A 19242-nucleotide genomic window follows, 5' to 3' on the forward strand; every position below is an offset into this window, starting at 1 on the left:
TTGGATTGGGAAGCAATTCCTGCTTTTACTATTGAGACTGAAGATGATGCCGCAGATGGTCTGTATAATACTTGTGCAAATTATAAACATTTTTGTCACCTGATATTGTTGATTCACCATGTTCTTGTAGTTTGATGAGCCATTATGAATATTCATTAAGAACAGGGTTAATGACAGAACATCCCTAGCTACTGTACAAATGTGAAAAAATTCTATACTCAGCATGCTTGACATAAGTTTGAATGACACTTTATGTATTCTGAAATATAAAATAGTATACTTCAGGTGTACTTCAGCATACAATTTTTTTACATGGGTAGAATGGCATGGAAATTTGTTATCTCATTGGGTTTAAATACACAGAGGGTAGAAGGAATGTCTAGTGTGTTCAGATGACTTATATCTTTCCTTGATATCAGATATCTTTTCCTTGGTCCAGGCGCAAGATCATCTTGTCTGTGCATATAGATAGCCTCAGTCATCACCTATAAGCCCGGTCTCCTTCAATAATTCAACCTCTTTCGCACTGCTGATCCAAACTGGACTTTTTAGTCACGTGCATCTGTACAAATCTGTGAAAGCTCCTCTGTGAGGTTCACCCCCCCGCCCGCCCCTCTGTCCCCTCAGGCCTATGATGTCATGAAGGTGACCCACGGCGACGCGCACGCGCTGACCGCGGAGTTGAGGAGTAAGCTGGAGGAGGTCCGGGCGGAGATGGACAGCAGCTAACCGTCCCTGGAGGCACAGAGCGCTCCATTTTACCACAGCACTCTCTCCCCGTCGAAGACAATAACAATAAAAAACCTACAAAAAACAGAGCTTTAGTTTGTGTGTCTCTCCATTCACTTAGATTACATTACATTAATGACATTTTGCAGATGCTCTTACCCAGAGTGACGTGCAGTTGATTAGACTAAGCAGGAGACAATCCTCCCCTAGGAGCAATGCAGGGTTAAGGGCCTTGCTCAAGGGCTCAACCGCTGTTGCGGATCTTATTGTGGCTTCACCGGGGATCGAACCCCCGACCTTGCGTGTCCAAGTCATTTACCTTAACCACTACACTACAGGCCGCCCTATGCTCGTTCTTCCCCCACTGAATTCTGGGCTGTTATGTTCACCGGTTTAGTTCTTCCACTTGTTGAAGAGGGAGGTTTGCGTACGGCTACATAATCGCTTGCCTCCGGTTGAAGCGCAGTCGTTACGTAGCGTCTCCGCCCCGCAGTCCAAACACGGCGTTCCCCTCTGCTGAGGTCAGCGTTGGGGGGCTGGCCTTGCTCCACCGAGCCCCCCCCCCGCACGCCGGCCCCGCCTTTTGTCCGGCTCAGGATGTGTTCCCAAAACCTGTTTTCCTAGTTAATTCTCCCTAACCCTCGTCCACCGAACGGGGTGGGGAAAGGGGGATTAATGTTGTTTTTGAACCTCTGCACTCCCCCCTCCCCCCTTCTTCCACCGTCCTAGGAAATGTGAAAGTGCATCTCTGAGGCACATCTCTGAGCTAACATCACTGTGAGCCGTGCTGCACTACGGCTGGGAGGGATAGCGGAAACCGCTATCGCCCGTCGAATCTGTGCATGGTGCTCATCTCTCCCGCTCCCACACCCCTGTGTCCATTGTTTGGTTACTCAAATTGTTGACCCTCCTCAGTAATATGAATCAAGCAAGCTAAGTATGAATTATTCAGCTGTAAAAATATTTTTCATGAGCTAGAGAGTGGGTCGAGGTTTGCTTGGATTGGGGTGTATACACTGCAACATGGCAACAGTAAATTCAAACTTTTTAGATTTTCTCTTAGTAATCCTTATTAACACAAGCACTAATTTATCGTTTGTCATTTATTATTGTTGGGCGAAACATAATTGTTGAATAGAGACATATGAATCACTTGGAAATTGCATCCAGTCATCCAAGATTGCCTTCATTGTCCCCCCCCCCCCCCAAGGAAAACTTAACATTTTCACTCCCCCGTTTTAAGTAATTTCAGTCATTTTGCCTCTTTGTCAGATGTAGTCCTCCAAATGCTCTTGCCTATAAGCCTTTGACTACACAGTCTGCACAGTATTTCAGCATCTTGTTCTTCGTGTCAAGGATTTGACTTGGTGTATTCACAAAATATTGGAGGGAGTAATCATACTGTCTCTTTTCCTTTGCCTGAAGTGCGTTTGAAGGGAAGCAGGCGGCCACTGCAGAGATGTTTCAGATGAGAGTGCGTGCTTGTGTGTACTATTTACAGAGGATGTGGTGATGAGATGGCTTTCCAAATGCGATTGGGCATTCCACAGTGGGAGAAACGAGCAAAATTATTGATTGGTTGAAACGATGCAGTAGGCTTTCTGATATTCTTAGCGGACTGGTTTCAAGTGTAGCCTCGGAATGTTCTCCTCTGCCAGGCATTGGGTCAGCGGCTTTGTCACAGTGTATCTTTCAGCTCCCTATGGGTGGTAAATCTGACTTGTATCTACTGCTCATTCCTAGTAACGACACTTCTCAGAATCTCCCCTCCCCTGTCACCATCAAAGCGGAATGTTCCAGAAAGGTCTTCCTGCATCCGGGATTCTCATTTAATGAAAGAGTTAGTGGGCAGTCTCTGCGGGCAGGCACCACCATTAGATGTTTTCAAAGAAGCCTTTGCAGCAGTAATGCTTCCTCCTCCCATTTCCCACTCTCACTGATCGAGTTGTTTTACGTCTTCCCATCCCTTCTCCGCAAACGGCCTTTTTTCCTCCGTGCTGGCTTTCCCCCCCTGCAGCCCGTTCAAAAGCCTGTTTTGAATGTGAAAGCGTTTTCTCACCCGCTAATGAAGGTGTTATTCTCAGTAAGTACAGATAGGGAAGCACCAAGGCCAAGAGGTATGGCGCTGGCCAGATCTGAAGCAGGGGAGGACATGAAAGACAGCAGTTCCAGCTGCAGCAGCACAGACCATCCCTCAAATTTGACCAATTTTACTGCTTTTATTATTATTTGAATAAGGCCTGCTGCACATATCTCCACCTCTATACTCCGGGCTCTCATTAGTGTCCAAACCAAAGTGAATAACAGTCGCACAGAGAAACAGTTCATACATACATGAAGAAAGAGTGAGAAAATCTATGCTTCCTTCTTTTGGAAGAGATATATGTATTTTTCACATGTGTTTCTACTTATGTTTCCGGAACAATCTATGCAACCACCATGCCAATGGCACTGTAAGCACTGATTCTGTGGGCAAGAGAATGACAGGGCTATTGCCGTTTGTTGGCGTCTCAAAATGAATCTCTGTGATTAATACCATTATGTTTCTGTATCCACTGAAGGAGTTTCATTTGTATTTGTATTTATTTAGTTTTCATATTTTATGTTTTATTTCCCTGTTGAAATATTAACATACAGTAATTATGTTTTACTATACATTTTCTAAAGTATTTCCCAAATGGTCCTTGGCTTATATTTGTTTCTTCCATATTTTCTGGCTATGACTCAGTAATTATTAGATTATGTATCTGCCAGGCGCTTCAGATGAAAGAAGTGCCCCTGGCAGAATTTAATTAAGCAAGTGATAAATTCATATTATTTATTATAGATAATGTACCACATTTTAAATGATGCAAAATCCAATTTCAGCATGGTCATTACATTTGCAAATATGTTTTATGTAGATTTGTGTCAAGCAGCATAAAAAGCTGATTCTGTTATGTGCATTTATGTTTGTGTATGGTTTCCAGGCGTATGAAGAGAGATGAAAGATACTTTTTTGTGGCGTACAATACGGCGTATCTCTTTATAGTGTCCATCTTGCAGGGTGCCACAGACAGGCAGATGGATCACCAGCAGGACTTCAGGCGAAACGATGGCTGTTGTGGAAGTACGATAAAGATTTCACCAGCGTCTTCTCCGTCCAAAACGCAGCGAGCTACGCGATAAGCTACTTGATTAAGTAAAGCTGGTTAGCCGTTTCCAGTCATGGACAAGACCCTTTAATGACAAGTAAATGTATAGAGTTGATTTGTGCCAATTTTAAGTGATTCACCTCATAAATAACGGCCTTTTAATCAAACGGTATGGAACACGCATGCATGTATGCAGTCTCAAAGGAAAGGAGACTTCATAAATTATCATAATTGATGATCGTGCATCGAGCCACTTCTCCTCAGAATTAATTTGATGTTCTACTAATGTAGGCACTGGACAGGTTGAATTCAGTTTAAATATGACTTTCTTTTCCTATTTTTCCCCAGAAGGTGCCAGTTATTCCAATCTAAGACATTGCATTTTTTTTTCCCTTTTCCCTTAACTGTAACAAACAGTATTGTGTCAAAGCAGCGATCAACAACCAACTTAATGTCGAGGGTCTGTTTGTGATCTGTACAAGTAACTACTCTTAAATCATGCATTGAAATGAAACCTTAGGATTTATTATCATGTTATATAAAGTGCAGTGGAGAAGAAAAAAAAAATGTGCTCACTGTTCTGTAACGTCATTAAAAGATGACTATTCCCGTGAGTCAGTTGCTCTAATGTCCCTGTTCTTAGTCCCTGTGCTAAGGCATGATGAACAACAGCATAGATCTGTATGTTAATATACTGCCTGCTGGCAAAGTGATTTGCTATATACAGGGCTGTTCCACATTTGCTTCATTGCCTGTCCAACTGTGAATTGTTGGACCATGCAAGGCTTTGATCTTCAAATACACACGTATATCCGTCCACATCAGGATCACTGTGCTGCCATCGAACGCTGACGACAATGGTGGTTGTCAGAAGGACTATTTTTGGTATTATTTCGCTAAGTCTCAGCGCTAGCTTTGGGCTCTCGTACCCCTCTATTGTTCGTGGTCTTCTGAAGAGGAGGGCTAGCCGTGAAGGAGGCCAGGAACCCCCAAGTGTCTCTCTGATGCTTTGAACCCCTGCTCTTTTGTACACCCCCTCACTCCCAGTGCGAGTCCTCAGCACCACCAGAGTTATCACGCTGTGCTCAATCGGAGTTCCTGCGGTATATCCAATATAAAATTTATGAATTCATAAAAAGACTTGTAGAAGGCATTAAAGTTTTCAAGAACCTTATCTGCAAATGATTTATCTGATCTGTACAATTTAAATTGATATTCAAATTAACTTTTAATTATGAACTTTTAATTTATTCATCAGTTCATTTAATCGCTTAAAAATGGAAAATCCTGCCCCTCATAATTTATCAGAGATGTATTTCTTAGGAGAACAAAACCCGCTGAATTTGCAACAGGTAGGGATGTAGCTGCAGTCATGTCCACAGACAAAGAATGCATAAAATTCATATTCCTCAATATGCTGAAGAATCGAGCACCTTCAAAGACTCTATGCAAGTTTTCACAACACTGAATTCACCTACGTTCCATTTGGGCACTTCCAAGGGCCCCAAGGGAACCCTGCTCGATCAAAGTCATGCATTCCAGAAGCTTCTTTAATCCATTGGTTCCTTTGGATGACACAACTCCCCATGACAATACTCTGGAGGGATTATGCAGCCCTACGCAGCTCAGTGTCTCTCACAAGCACTTTTTATTGCTCACAACCAGCAGTCTCCCTTTAAAACTTTCTTGTTGGCAACACAATGTAGTAGCCATGGTATTCCCATTGATGTATTAACCCATTATGGACAAAGGCGCCCTATAGAAAACGCATAGAAAGGCAGAGGAATCGCAAGGCCACGGTCATGTGTCTTGAAAAAACGATCATGTGATCAAATACAACGCTGGCGTCACATCAGTCTGTTAAGGGAGATGTAACGTGCAGGTCACATCAGTCTGTTAAGGGAGATGTAATGTGCCGGTCGCATCCATGGGGGGCCTGTAGCGTAGTGGTTAAGGTACAGGACTGGGACCCACAAGGTCGGTGGTTCGATGCACGCTGTAGCCACAATAAGATCAGCACAGCCATTGGGCCCTTGAGCAAGGCCCTTAACCCTGCATTGCTCCAGGGGAGGATTGTCTCCTGCTTAGTCTAATGTAGTCGACTGTAAATCGCTTTGGACAAAAGCATCAGCCAAATGACATGTAATGTAATGGGGTTAACACCTTTTACTTATAATTGCGAAATGGCATCAATATTTGTTTTGTTTTTGTTTAGATAACATCTTTTAATTTATGGTGGACCTCTCATTCAATGGAATCATGCCCAGCTTTCATTATTTCATGATAATGTTGCTAACAATGAGAAACGGGAAGGCGACGGGTAATGATATTTCACTCATTTAACCCAAGCTCTTCAGCAAGACCATAGGGCAAATATAGAAAACTACATAAACATCATAAACATCTGCTAAATTAGGTTAGACAACCCAACAACATACAGTATACGAGCCCTGGGATTTCTTAACATGGTGCGCATCATTTCTATTTAATGACTAGGAAGCAGGCCTGTACCTGTGTAGAAAACTACCTATCGATTAATATTTCATATTTCTATTTCCTTGGACATTTTCAAAATGGAAAAAAGTATCTGAACGTGACAGTTGGGTTTAATATTGGACCCCTGTGTAAGGACAGCAAAGAAAGACAAACTGGCAAAGTTATTTCTTCCAACACTCCTTTATTTACATTTGTCCTCCTGTCGCACTCATATTCATTTTATTCTTATTTTATTTATTCTTATGGCAGTTGAACTCTTTTCCATCTCATTTTTACTTGTATACTTCGGACATCACCTCGTTCATTCCTCTAAAGAGTTTAAGGAATTTCAATAGTTCTTTCAATACATATCATACCAAACAAAAACACGTTTGTGAATCCACACCAATGTTGAAAGTCACACTTCCGGCCTAGCCACTACTCGTGAACAGATGTGTAAAAAATAAAATAATGGTTAAAAAAAAAAAAGAAGGTAAAAACCTTTTCTGCTTTACACTGCACACCACACCGTGTTACTTGTAAAAGCATGGCCAAAGATTCACAAGGTCATAAAAGCAATCTTCCATGGACAAACACAGACCTGCAAACCAACACGGCATTCCGTTGCCTTTTGATTTCAGATCAAAAGGTTTCTACCCCCTCTCCCGCACGATTCAAGACAAGCACGTTCGCAGAAAAAGGAAAACATTTATAAAATAGAAATGAAAGAATGTGTGCGTGTGTGTGTATACATAGAATGAGAATGTGACGCGCATAGATGTGTATATATATGATATATATATTATACATATATATATAAATGGGCTTAGCTACTGGTCAAATGCATAGCACTTTGCAAATCATATTGTGTAAATAAATTATATAATATAAGCAACTCTTGTCAAACAGGCCTCCTGAGTTTGCAAATAAATAATTTCCTTCATTCATTACTGTGATAAAGGTAATGGGGTGGGGTATGATAGTCCAGCAGCCTGTATTGCTGATGGGGGGGGGGGGAAGTAGGTAAGGAAGTAGGTGGGTTTACAGTTAGTACAGGAAGCAGACTTTATGTATATATGTATATATAAACATGTAGAGCTTAAACTATGAAGCACCAACATAGCCAAGGTGTGTGCACCACCACTGCAATGAGACCACATGGAGTGAATGGGTTTTTGTTGTTGTAGTTTTTGTAAAAGAGGCCTTTGAGAGGGGAGCAATGTTTCAGACTTCACTGGGGTCTGTGTTTAGTTCAGGGGTGGACTCTAAGATTCTTTTCTAGGTCACTGCCACTGTTAATCCCTCATGATTAAACTGTCTGAATTGGTCTACAAATTAATGTAATCTGAAATGTTTTTTTATGCTTGATAAAATATGACTTCTGGAGACTGTACCCTGTTCTGAAACATGATATTATACACAAGAGAATCGGCATCGGAATACAAGGCTAATTAGCCGCTAGAGCTGTAGCAACCGGTTTACACGATAAGCAGCGTACACTGAGTAGCTCCCCAGGACCTGGATCGCACAGTCCTTATTTAATTATCGTTTCTTTTTCCCCCAATGTCAAGGAAAAACATACTTGGTCCAGCAGTTAAATTCATTCTCCACAGCTTCATTCAGACCACGCCGTTACACCAAATACCGTTTTCGTTTCCAGCAGTGAAATACGGACCGTCTCGAGGTGAAACACGAGGGCTTTCCCTTTGGGCGAAGCTAAAACCTTTCCATATGTGGCCTCGGACGCCCAAAAAACACAAAGGTCACTGAACCGCTTTAAGTGCGACGGTCGTTTTCTCGTTCTACCTCACTGGGATTGGCAGCTCCTGCAGTTAGGGTTTGTTTAAGCCCGCTCCGTCTCGATGCCATGAGAAATGCAGCTCTGTCGTTCTCTTCATGCCGCTACACGGGAAGACCTGGTCTTGCTCCACGGGTTGCCAAGAACGGTACAAAAAACGTGATGAGCCAAACCGACCTTTCGCCTCGTTTTTTTATTCTAACCCACACATTCCAAATGGTCTCAGAGATTCTTTTTTTTTTTTAGGGAGGATAAAAAAATAATAGAAAACATACACATAACATTTTGTAACATGTTGGAATTTTTAGTCTATTATATAACAATACAAGTACAAAGGACTGATAAAACAGCAAGTCAGGATAAAACACCGAGTAAAACGAGCTGCATTTTTTTGTGTAGTTTTTTTTCGTTTTTTAAATCTATTTCAGCTAGCACCAACTGTACACAAATAAACAATTTCAATACAGAAGTCTTCGCAAGGCACTTGTTGTCCTTTTTTTCTTTTTCACGTTTGTTTTCTCTCTCTCTCTCTCTCTCTCCCTCTCTCTCTCTCTCCACACTTGATGGATTCCGCTGGCATGTCAGGTCTTCTTCGAAGCGAGCATGCAAGACTTATTTACAACCTTAGGACTCGTAAGTTACTCAAAGAAAGTGCTCTGCCAGTCTCGCTGGAGATAGCGTGTCATCAAATGCTGTCAAGTCTCCGCAGTCCGCCCGTTCTTCCCTTCTCCCGACTTTTAAAAAATATTATCCGTTTGCCTATCGCTCCTTAATACCAGGAAAACCGTGTATAACCGATACATCTCACCGTGTCCGTTTCCTCCCACCTCGACCAAGCTGCTCAACTTTCCATGGGTCCTTTGCTGTACAGAAGCGGAGAGGGGGCTAAGGCCGTCTCCTTCTCTACCGCCGCCTGGAGGTGACATCGAAGCAGGTGATCATCATCAGGTGGGACTTGCAGAAGTTGACCCGGTTCTCCAGTCGCCCGGTGACGAATTCTAAGGCTTCCAAGTACTCCAGGGAGTCTACCTCAAACGTCTGCTGTAGGTCAACTGGGGGGAGAAAAAAAGCAATAATAATTGGCAATGAGTATATTCGGTTGTCATTCATATTTAATTTTGTCTGTAACTAAATGTCACTATGCTGAATAATGTTTCAGTATTTTTCTGAACAAATATTGAAACATTATTCAGTTTCAATATTTGTAATGTTTCAATATTTTTTGGTCCTCACTGGACAACAGTGTGAAAATGAAAAGAGAAACTCACAAAGTTTAACACACAAGTTTAAATCCAAAGGATTAAGTTTGAGAGTAGAGGCCTAGAAGCACAGTAGACCAAACCATCTGCAATGTTTGTGTATCACTGACCATTGTTGTGTATTTACATGTGTATACACATCGTATATGCATTATGTACGGCAATGTCTCCACAAGGAATTCAAAATTTTCCGAAATTATACATGTTGACATTTCTGAATATATATTTACAGCGTGCCTCTGGAGACTGCAGCTAATTACAGTAAATGAAACAATATTCCCCTGACACATGTGCTGGGCAGGCCCACAGACATTACATTCATGAGCCTTAGCCACTAGGCTACAGGCTGCCCACAGCTAATTAGCCACTCTTCATTGACATCACACAAACACAATCGGTTAGCTGCCTCTGCTGCAGCTGCTGCTGAAACTCACATTCTCTGGTCCACTTTTCTGGCTCCAGCATCAGATACTGCTTAGTCTGCTCCAGCTCCTTCTTCAGCCAGTCGTACTTGGCCCGCACCTCGGATATCCTCTGCTGCCGATGCTCCAGGATCTTTAGCCTGGCGCTGAAGTACACCAGCTCCTGTAGGGAGGGGGGCAGAAGCCATGAGAAAACACGAAGGGACGCCAAGAAAGCCTCAGAGACCGGTCAACTCCGCCATTATGTTTTCAAAATATTGAGTCGCTCTCGGGTGCTGCTAATGAATAAAAGGCACAAAAGGGACAAAACACAAATAACCTCTTGCTTGAATCCCCCATTATTTATTACATTGACTCTCTATTACAGTACAGAATAACTAATAAGTCATGAGCATTTTGCATTTTGCACTATGAATTGACCTTAGAAGAAATGACAAGTAGCTAATGGAATTCTGGTGAGTACATACACTCAGTGATCACTATAGTTGGTAGACCTGTACACCAGATTGTTAATGCAAATGTTTAATCAGCCAATCATGTGGCAGCAACTCAATTTATGAAGGCATGCAGACATGGTAAAGAGGTTCAGTTGCTTTTCAGACCTAATGTCAGAATGGGGAAGAAATGTGATCTAGGTGACTTTAACCGTGGAATAATTGTTGGTGTCAGACGAGGTGGTTTGAGTATCTCAAAAAATGCTGATCCTCTGGGATTTTTTTTACAGTTTTGGCTTACGGTCAACTTAGCAAAGAAGTATGGATAAATTGTGCAGCCGAACAAAGACACAACTTTTAGTTGTGTAGATTTAAACTCATTATTTACAACGTAACATTTAGTGTGTACACCCTAACTTGCAATCAAATGTACATTATGGGGCGACATTGGCTCAGGCGGTAAGAGCAGCGGTAAGTCGAAGGGTTGCCGGTTCGTTCCCCGGTTCGTGGTCCCTGAGCAAGACACCTAAATGCTCCTGATGTGCTGATTGGTGCCTTGCATGGCAGCCAATCGCCGTTGGTGTGTGTGTGTGTGTGTGTGGGGGGGTGGGGGTGGGGGTGGGGGTGGGTGAATGAGAAGCATCAATTATACAGTGCTATATAAATGCCAGCCATTGACCATTTTACCATTTACATTATACTGTTGCAACAGGCTGTATAACCATATGTTTAACCCCAAGAGCTTCACGTATGTGCTTCCTCCCCCAGCTTTGCTTTGCTTACAGTAACCCTCTCGCTGCCTTCCATCTGTCCACCCTCACCTTGCTGCCCGCACCCCTCCTCCTCTGCAGGCGCTCCACGTCGTCGATCTCGTACACCTTGATCTCGAAGGGCTCGGCCAAGGTCCGCTGGGTGGGGCGGAGCGGGCCGTCCACCCAGCGCACCCCGGGGCTGATGATGGGCTTCCTGACCGGGGAGGAGGTCTCCAGGGAAAGCGTGGGGATCAGTCGCCTCCGCTGGGACCCTGGGGGTAGAGGACGACCGTGGATCGGGTAAAACCAACCTCGCTCCACTTCATGACAAGGGCATTGTGACCTACAGTTAGCCTGGGCCACCACTGCAGCCCACTAAAGTCTGCCAGAAGGCCGCAACCGTAAAATTTAACAAACTTTTAACTGGCCTACATCCTACATAAACTGACACCAAGATTAGCATTAAATGCTGTTAGCATCTTTAATGGTGCTTTGTAAACTGGAAATTGTTGAGTGCTCATGAGAATTCTTTCAGCATAGACATCATAACCCTTTGCATTTCTCAAAATATGATAAAGTATAAAATCACATTTAAGTCAATTAAAAAGGAACCTCTGCAGTAAAGGTCAAAACTCTCATATATCTTATAAATGGGTTATCAGCCAGCGCAGATAATTAGCAAGTACTGTCATTTCATAGATAATTATTTTAGATGATTAAATGGCAAAATAAAACAAAGGCATTGTATTATAATTTGACATTTGGCAATACATCAGCTGATGATGAAGTGAACTGGCAGTGAATGATTTTCTGCTTTTGAATTGTATGTGCTTATGAGACGTTTTTGTATTTTTGCTTGTAATATTCTTAGACCACTCTTGAGACAATTCTCTATTATATGTATGAAGGCTAAATATAAACACATATTTTACTTTGGATACCGATGATATCCTTGCTGCTTTCTAGAAAGAAATGGGGGATATTTAGTACAGGTACAGTACATTGCCTTAATGTAATGAGGTAGGCCATTTGAGAAAGTTTTCAGTTACAAGTATTCCTTATCAGGTGCACCACAAACTATCATTGAGATGTGTCTGAACAACTGGCAAATTGAAAACAATGACAAATTAAACCTGTTGGAATATTAAACCAGGTTGTACAGCTGAAAAGGACTACATCCTAGTGATAGTTTTTGTACAGTTTTTGCGAATAGCAGCAAGGAGAAGGCCTGCAATGCGGGGATACAGTGATAACAGCAGCAGGTCATCCCCTTATCTGGCTGGAGCGCAGGAATGAGCCCCGCTCTGTGGAATTTGCCAGCGCTGCTTTATATTTGCATAGAAATTGGCAGCTCCAACACTCCCTTATCAGATGGGAAGCATCGGTCCGCTGAACAGGTCCTTGCTCTTTTGTCTGCAACAGCCGAGAAAGGTCATACACGTGGATATCTCTCGATTTGCGTGAATCATTTTATTTTTGTGTCACGGTTCCTGTGCGTTTTTATGGATATATATTTTTTAATGTAAGAAAATCCAGTTGACTAATCTGAGTAACTCTATTCAAACCCATTAAAAAGGATTTTTCATGCACATCCCCCCCCCCCCCCCACCCCCTTTCCTGTTCGAGCAAATGCAGACTCTGCCAGCTTGGCCCCAGTCCCACCAGAGCCTCAAATCAAGCATTCATAACGTGATTACTATGCTCCTTTTCATTGCCTTTCTGCAGACATGAAATACCCCCTGCTTTGATGCCCGAGGAGAGTCAATGTCGATGTTGTTTTGGCAGGGGAAGGAGCTGGGTTTAGCACCGGAGGAACAAGTACCTGAAGCAGAGGTCTACATGGGAGAGAAATGGGGTAAAATATCTGCCTAAAGAGGAGGCGGTGGGGGGCTGGGCTAGAAGGCAATGGATGCGTTTGAAATTGGGGCCCACCCACAGCGCATTGTGACAGCAACAGTATGTCATATGTATGGCTTACTTATACACTTACCCGCCCCCTTTGCTTATGGGGGTGTTGGAGGGGGTGGTAGTGATTTACAGGGGGGCGAAGGGGCAAAGGCTGTATTGTCTTTGTTTTCGTTACCTGCGCCTTTTTAATGCAACTTTTCTTGTTAACCAACTGAACCTGAGGCATTTGTCATATTCTTGGACCTTTGTCCTTACTTTAATACAGCATTTTATGTAATTGTTTGTTTTTTCTTTACAAACAAAATAGGCCAATATATGTACTTACTTGCCTTTATTTAGCAGTCAAAGTTAATAAAACAATTTTATTGTATCCAACCCTTAAAGTAAAGAATTTGGCATGTATCATCTGTATCAGTACCATGTGTTTACTGTTCTTACTTTATTTCTGTGGTGCCTTCTGCAACTAGTGTATCGCTGCCTCTTAGCCAGGCCACCATTGAAAGAGACATGTTTAAACTTTTTTTTTTTTTACCTGGTGTAATACATTATAGAGCATGTTGTTCATAATCACACAGGACAATGTGAACGGAGGCCATCTTACCTCCGTTGTTCCTCTTCTTCGAGTTCTTGAGACTCCGGCGGCTGCTGACGGAGCTGCTGTTCTCGCTCATGGAGTCCTGGGCGGAGGAGGTGCTGCCCGTGGCCTCGCTGTCGCGCATCATGCTCTCGTAGCCGCTGCTGCCCCCGCTGTGGTAGAAGAGGGCCGTCTTGCCCATAGCCGGGGGCAGCTCGCCGCTCAGAACGCTGCTGTTGTCGCTGGCGTGCCCGCTGCTGCAGCGATGGGGCTTGCGGGGGGCGGTGATCTTGCTGTAAGGCGAGGGGAGGGTGTGGACCACCGTCGATCTCTCCTCTCCCTGGGCCCCGCTCCTTTCCTCTGATTCTGCCCCGGCCCGGGCGTGCCCGGCACGGGAACCCCCGCTGCCCTGGAGTAGCTCAGAGATCCGCCCGTTGACGGCCCGTAGGGGCAGCTTGGCTGCAAGGCTTGAACCCCTGCTCCGGCTCAGGGACTGGGTTGACCAGGTGCTCGGATTCTGATTCTGGGTTTGGTTCTGGTTCTGATTCTGGTTCTGGGCCTGGTTCTTCCCATTGGGAGGCATGCTGGAGCTCCTGTTCACGGCCTGTGGTAGGGACTTAGTGGAGAAGCTCAGGGTCTTGGTGCTGGAGGCCGACAGGCTCCGGGCCTTCGGGCTCACCATGAGGAGCTTGCTGACCGCTGAGATCTTGGATTGGCTGGCCTTGGGCGACTGCGGTCCGTTGCCGTTTCCCCCTGGGCCTGCAGCGGCCGAGGACACCGAGCCACGGCTCAGGCTCCTGCCAGCTCTGGGCATGGTGCAGTCTCTCCCAATGCTGCACTTGGAGCCGACTGAGCCAAGGCTCTCAGCCCTCTCCAGAGACAGGCAGTCATAGTGCCCTATGTGGGATCTCCCCAGGGAGTTGGTCCTGCTGGCCAGCTGCTCTAGCTTCGCACTGAAGAGCCTGCTGCTGCTCTCCACGCCGGTTCCTTTTAGCTTTCCGTTGCTGCCGGAATCCTCAGCCGAGCAGCCCATGAACAATGCCTGGGTGCTCCCTGACCCATGCTGCAAGCCAGCCCTGTTCCTCTGGTCCAGGCTAGACTTCCTCACTGGAGGCAGAGGCGGCATTCCTTTCGGCCGGGCGAAGAGGCCCTGCTTCGAGGACGACCCCTTCCTTTCGAGCGTGGACCTGGGGCTGCAGGGGGTAGAGCTGGTGACCCCAGGGCCCCTGTGCTCCCCACCGGTGTAGCGCAGAGAGGCATCATCAAGGCCGTCATGTCTGTTCATACGGTGCCAACCACGTGGGAGGCTGGCCGTGCGCAGGACGTCGGGCGAATGTGCTGGAGCAAGGTTCTCTGACGCATCCAGAACCATTTCACAGCCATCCACTACCCGCTTGAGTGCGTCAGGGGAGCAGGCCGCCTCCCCACTGCTTGAGCTGAGCCTGTCGGCAGGGCTCAAGCTCTTCACCGCGTCCACCGCCCTCCTTTCTGGCTTCACCTCACAGGCTGGCTCCCGTGACTTGGGCTCGTCGCCATCCCTCTTCATCCAGGGGTCCTCAAAGCAGATGTCACCAGAGACCAAGAGGGCCTTCGCCCTGGTGCCTTTCATTTGCAGGCTCTTTGTGAGGGAGGTCACCTGGGCCGAGTCCTGGTGAATCATTGGCTTGACGACCACACAGGGATGGACCATGATGTTGGTCCTGATAGGGAAGAGGCCACCCTGGCCACACAGGCCACCCAGGCCACCCAGGATCTGTGCATTGGAAACAGTGACTGTGGTTTTAGTCAGCCTCTTCAGCTTCTCTTTGCTCGGCACACTCTTTTCTGGAACATTCCCCTCAGTGGGCACCTCCATGTCCGCAGCTGCCTCTTCTGGATCTTTGCTTGTGTCCTCAAATGGCTCTTCCTCCAAAAAGTCAATCTGAAGGGGCTCAGCCAGAGCCTCCCCCTGCCCGTAGCCCTGCTGGGCGACAAAGCTGTAGCAGGACTGGTCTCCATCACTGCCAGCGCTCATCTCACTGAGCCAGGAGCTAATAGAGGAGCGGCGGCTGGGCAGGGTCACCTCCGCTTCCCCCTCAACCTGTGGGAGAGGCAGGCTCCTGGAGATACTGACCTCTGAGATGGTGGCGGAAGTGGGAGTAGAGGTGGTACTGATGACAGCTCTCGGGAAGCACTCCAAGTCCTCGCTGATGCTGCTGATGATACTGACAGGGCGGGAGCCAGAAGCAAGGGCCTGCAAGGAGCAGTCGCTGTTGAAGCTGAGGATGCTTGTGGGCCGGCCATTCTCCAGAACCCCGCTGATGGTCAGCTCCTCCACCAGGGTAAACACCAGCTCATCCTCCCCATTCAGCTCCAGTGGCTGCTGAACTGTCACAGTGGCAACTGCGGCAACTCCTGGTCCTGGGTCCTCGTCCAGGGTCTCAGCAGAGGAGGAGCTTGCGCTAACGGGAGATGTAGACCTTTTTGGGGCCTGAGGGCTCATGCCTACGGGGGAGGTCCTGGACTCAGGCTGCAGGAGGGACTCCGTGGAGGACTTCCCACTATCCCTGCTCAAGCTTTGCGGGGATGAGGGTGGGGCCACACTGGGTACCACGCCCTTCTGGGTGTATACCTTACAGCGCTGGGACGGGGATGAGGGTGGCTTGTACTCTGAAGTTTTAGTTAGGCTAGCCACTCCCAGCCTGGGAGAGCCCATGGGTCGGGGCTTAGCGTCAATGGATCCCTCCTTGCTGTCACAGAAATTGGAGCTCCTGGCTCTCTGCAGAGGCACAGGCTGTGTGGCATTGCCACTGCTGCTCCCGCCTGTCACGCTTCTGCTGGTGGAGAGGGCACGGCCCCCCACCCCCGACCTCGACAGGCTCTCTATCATAGACTGGGCAATCTCTGCCTCCTCCACCGCCTCCCGGATCTCTTCCAGCTGCGGATCGTTTGAGATGCGCCTGGCCACTGCGTGTGCCTGGGTCTCCGCACCGGGTTTGGCTGCACCCTCCCCCAGGACCCCGTAAACAGGCCCAACCCCAGCTGCCCGGATGGCGGAGTGCTCCTCAAAGGGAAAGCTGCTGACTTCCTCCCTCCCGTCGATGCACCCGAGCCGCTCTTGGAGCTCGGCGAAGGTGTTGCACTTCAGGCAGTCCTTCTCCTGCTTTCCAGACTCCCCTCCCTCCTCCTGCACCTCCTGGGGCTGTGTCGCCTGCTGCCCCGGTTGCGGCGGTGCTGGCTGTGTGGGTTGGCGTTGCTGCAGGAGGAGGTGGGCCTGCTCTGGCTCTGGGACCGCCCGCGGCATCGTCTTCCCCTGCTCAGCCTTGCTCTTATGTAGGGAGGGGATAATGGGCACAAACTCAGGGGGGCCCTCGTTGTCTGTCAGCTCCTTGTCGGACAAGGCGGACCCATTAGGTCCCACATAGATGACGGTATCGCAGGACTGCTCGCTGCTGGAGTAGTCGTCAGGGTCACTGGAGAGGTGCAGCAGAGGCATTTCAGGGTCAACCACGTTCCGGGAGTTCACCGTCCGCAGCTGGGTGGGCCGACGCATCCTCCCTTCCTCACAAGAGCTCTCGCCCCCAGAGGAACTGGAGGTGTACTGCTGGAGGAGGATAAAACACCAATGTGACTTTGCTTTTAGACTTGCCTTGCCAGTAACAAGAGGCCTCACATTTATTAAGTAGTGGCATATGTGGAAAGAGAAGGTGCTACTGTTAGTGAAATATGTTTTAAACACCACAGCTGAATTACAGGCTGCATGAATCACACTGTCTTTTGAACAGTAAATAAACACAAACCTGTATACCACAGCCAAGGCTGTGTCATTCTTAACTGACTATGACCAGAAGTCCACAGCAGTGGGACCTTGTCCTATCCTTGGATCACCATTTTTTGGTTCCTCCAAACCAATGGTTCCTAGCCCTATGTCCTGTAAGTTTTCATTTCAACCATAATTTTGCGAAACAAAAACATTATTCTATTTATTAGCAGCTCAATTAGATCTTTAGCTGTTAAATGAAGTGTGCTTTGTTAGGGTTAGAATGAAAACCTACAGGGTGCTAGATCTCTAAACCTTCCATTAGACAACCTCAGGCTGCCAACTATCACCAGTGAGAAACACCCAGCCATACTGTCTGTAAAATAGTCCCTAGCTCCTGTGCTAGTAGCTTAGTGGTGACTTGAGAGAACTGTGGTGATTGAAAATTAGGGAAGGAAAAATATAATTTAACTGTGTATTTACTTTGGCTTTCTTCTTCTTCATCCTGAGAACCCGTGATGAGATCTGGATGGTGGAGAGGGTTTCAGAGAAATTGGTCGGCGAGGCGGAGATGTGGGCGATCATGGTGGTGCGGCAGTTCATGTTGCCAAGAGACTCTCGAAGCAACATTGTCAGCTTACTGTCTCTGTGATGCACAAAAACACACACAAATACCAGTTACATAAGCAGATTCCTCTCTTCTGAAACAATGCACTTCATATTTAGAAATTTGTATAGCAATAAGATCAATGTTATTTATACACCAACACCATCTTACTGTACAATAATTTCATAATTTGATAGAATTACCTTGGATTTAACAGAATTTGGGTGGTTTATCTGTGTGGCTTTTCTACTGTTGGTTAATGTGCCATCTCAACTGCCTCTGATTTCAGCTGTAGTAATTGTTGAAATGGTCTAGTGTCCATGGGGAAGGTAAGCAGTTCTCTAACAGCAATACGCACTGCAGTTCCCTTTCATAAATCCCAGCCTTCAGGCACTACCGGCAGCCTTCACTCCATGCACGGCACTGTGCTTCCTCAAGACAAGCGTCATTTATCTGACTTCCCATATTCCCCATGGCAACCACAGTGAGATACTCTTTTCTTGACAGCTCATTGGTTCAGTCCAACATACGTGCCAGCCAATCAGGATCCAGCCATGTGAAAATATTGTCCAGTGGATAACAACAGGTACAGGAATGTCCAAATGAGGAGACCGGCTTCACATTACCCCAACCCAGACCCAAAAAGATGATTTTAACAACTGAATTACATGTTCAATTATGATGCTGACCCAAATAACAAAACCCTCAAATATAAAAATGTTATCCAGTGTGGATAAAGGTTGCCTGGCAGTATGAGAGCCCCTCACAGAAAGCACATTTAAGTCAAATTGTCAAACCATGCAACTGTAAGCCCATGCAAACAGAGGTGCAATTGTATGAAATAATTTTATGTGATGATTAGCTGGAGGATTCTGTTCTTTAGTGATCTTCCAGATGTTCATGAAACAGCTGGAGGTGACCCACCTAGTTAATTTTTTGAAGTTGTGACATGAGGAGAAAAAAATATATTTCCAAAAGCTAATGATATTTCATGTAGCCTTTGGTCAAGCACCATTGACACATTTATTTCAATCTGGCTCATTGCTTCTGAAATTAATATGAAAATTTAATACAAAATCATTTAAAAACACTTTTCCACAAACCAGCTCAAAATATTTTTACTGGATCAAGAACCTTGTGACCCACTACATGATGGCAATGATGTTAGCAACAGTAACCACAACAAAAGCTGCAAATGTACTGAGGAAGACCTCATGTAAAGAACAATTTTATTATTTTGTTTGATGAGAATGGGTCCACCAGATATAAGGCATCAGTCAAACCTGTTGCTCTGTGCCTGCCTAAACATGAGGATGCCTATTTTCATGATTTTCTTTTGACAGAGCACAAAAGCTCTTCACATAAATTAGATTTAAAAAATATTTTTCCCTCAGTAATATATTGGCAGTTT

General features: G+C 45.8%; 2 protein-coding genes across 2 annotated transcripts in view; one reads left to right on the forward strand and one right to left on the reverse strand.

Annotated features, from left to right (window-relative positions):
* smyd3 (SET and MYND domain containing 3) overlaps positions 1-816 on the forward strand; it is a 209374-nt gene extending 208558 nt beyond the window's left edge. The window contains exon 12 of the mRNA XM_061221466.1: positions 628-816. Coding sequence (XP_061077450.1) covers positions 628-729 — 102 coding nt within the window. The 3' untranslated portion in view covers positions 730-816. The remainder of the gene's footprint in view (positions 1-627) is intronic.
* Positions 817-6520: 5704 nt separating this feature from the next.
* kif26ba (kinesin family member 26Ba) overlaps positions 6521-19242 on the reverse strand; it is a 120860-nt gene continuing 108138 nt past the window's right edge. The window contains exons 11-15 of the mRNA XM_061262746.1: positions 17708-17870; positions 13513-17068; positions 11073-11275; positions 9830-9980; positions 6521-9188 (exon numbers count right to left, since the gene is read on the reverse strand). Of these exons, the coding sequence (XP_061118730.1) occupies positions 9040-9188; positions 9830-9980; positions 11073-11275; positions 13513-17068; positions 17708-17870 (4222 nt within the window). The 3' untranslated portion in view covers positions 6521-9039. The remainder of the gene's footprint in view (positions 9189-9829; positions 9981-11072; positions 11276-13512; positions 17069-17707; positions 17871-19242) is intronic.

The sequence above is a fragment of the Conger conger genome, chromosome 1 (assembly GCF_963514075.1).
Source record: "Conger conger chromosome 1, fConCon1.1, whole genome shotgun sequence".
Classification (NCBI taxonomy): Eukaryota; Metazoa; Chordata; class Actinopteri; order Anguilliformes; family Congridae; genus Conger; species Conger conger.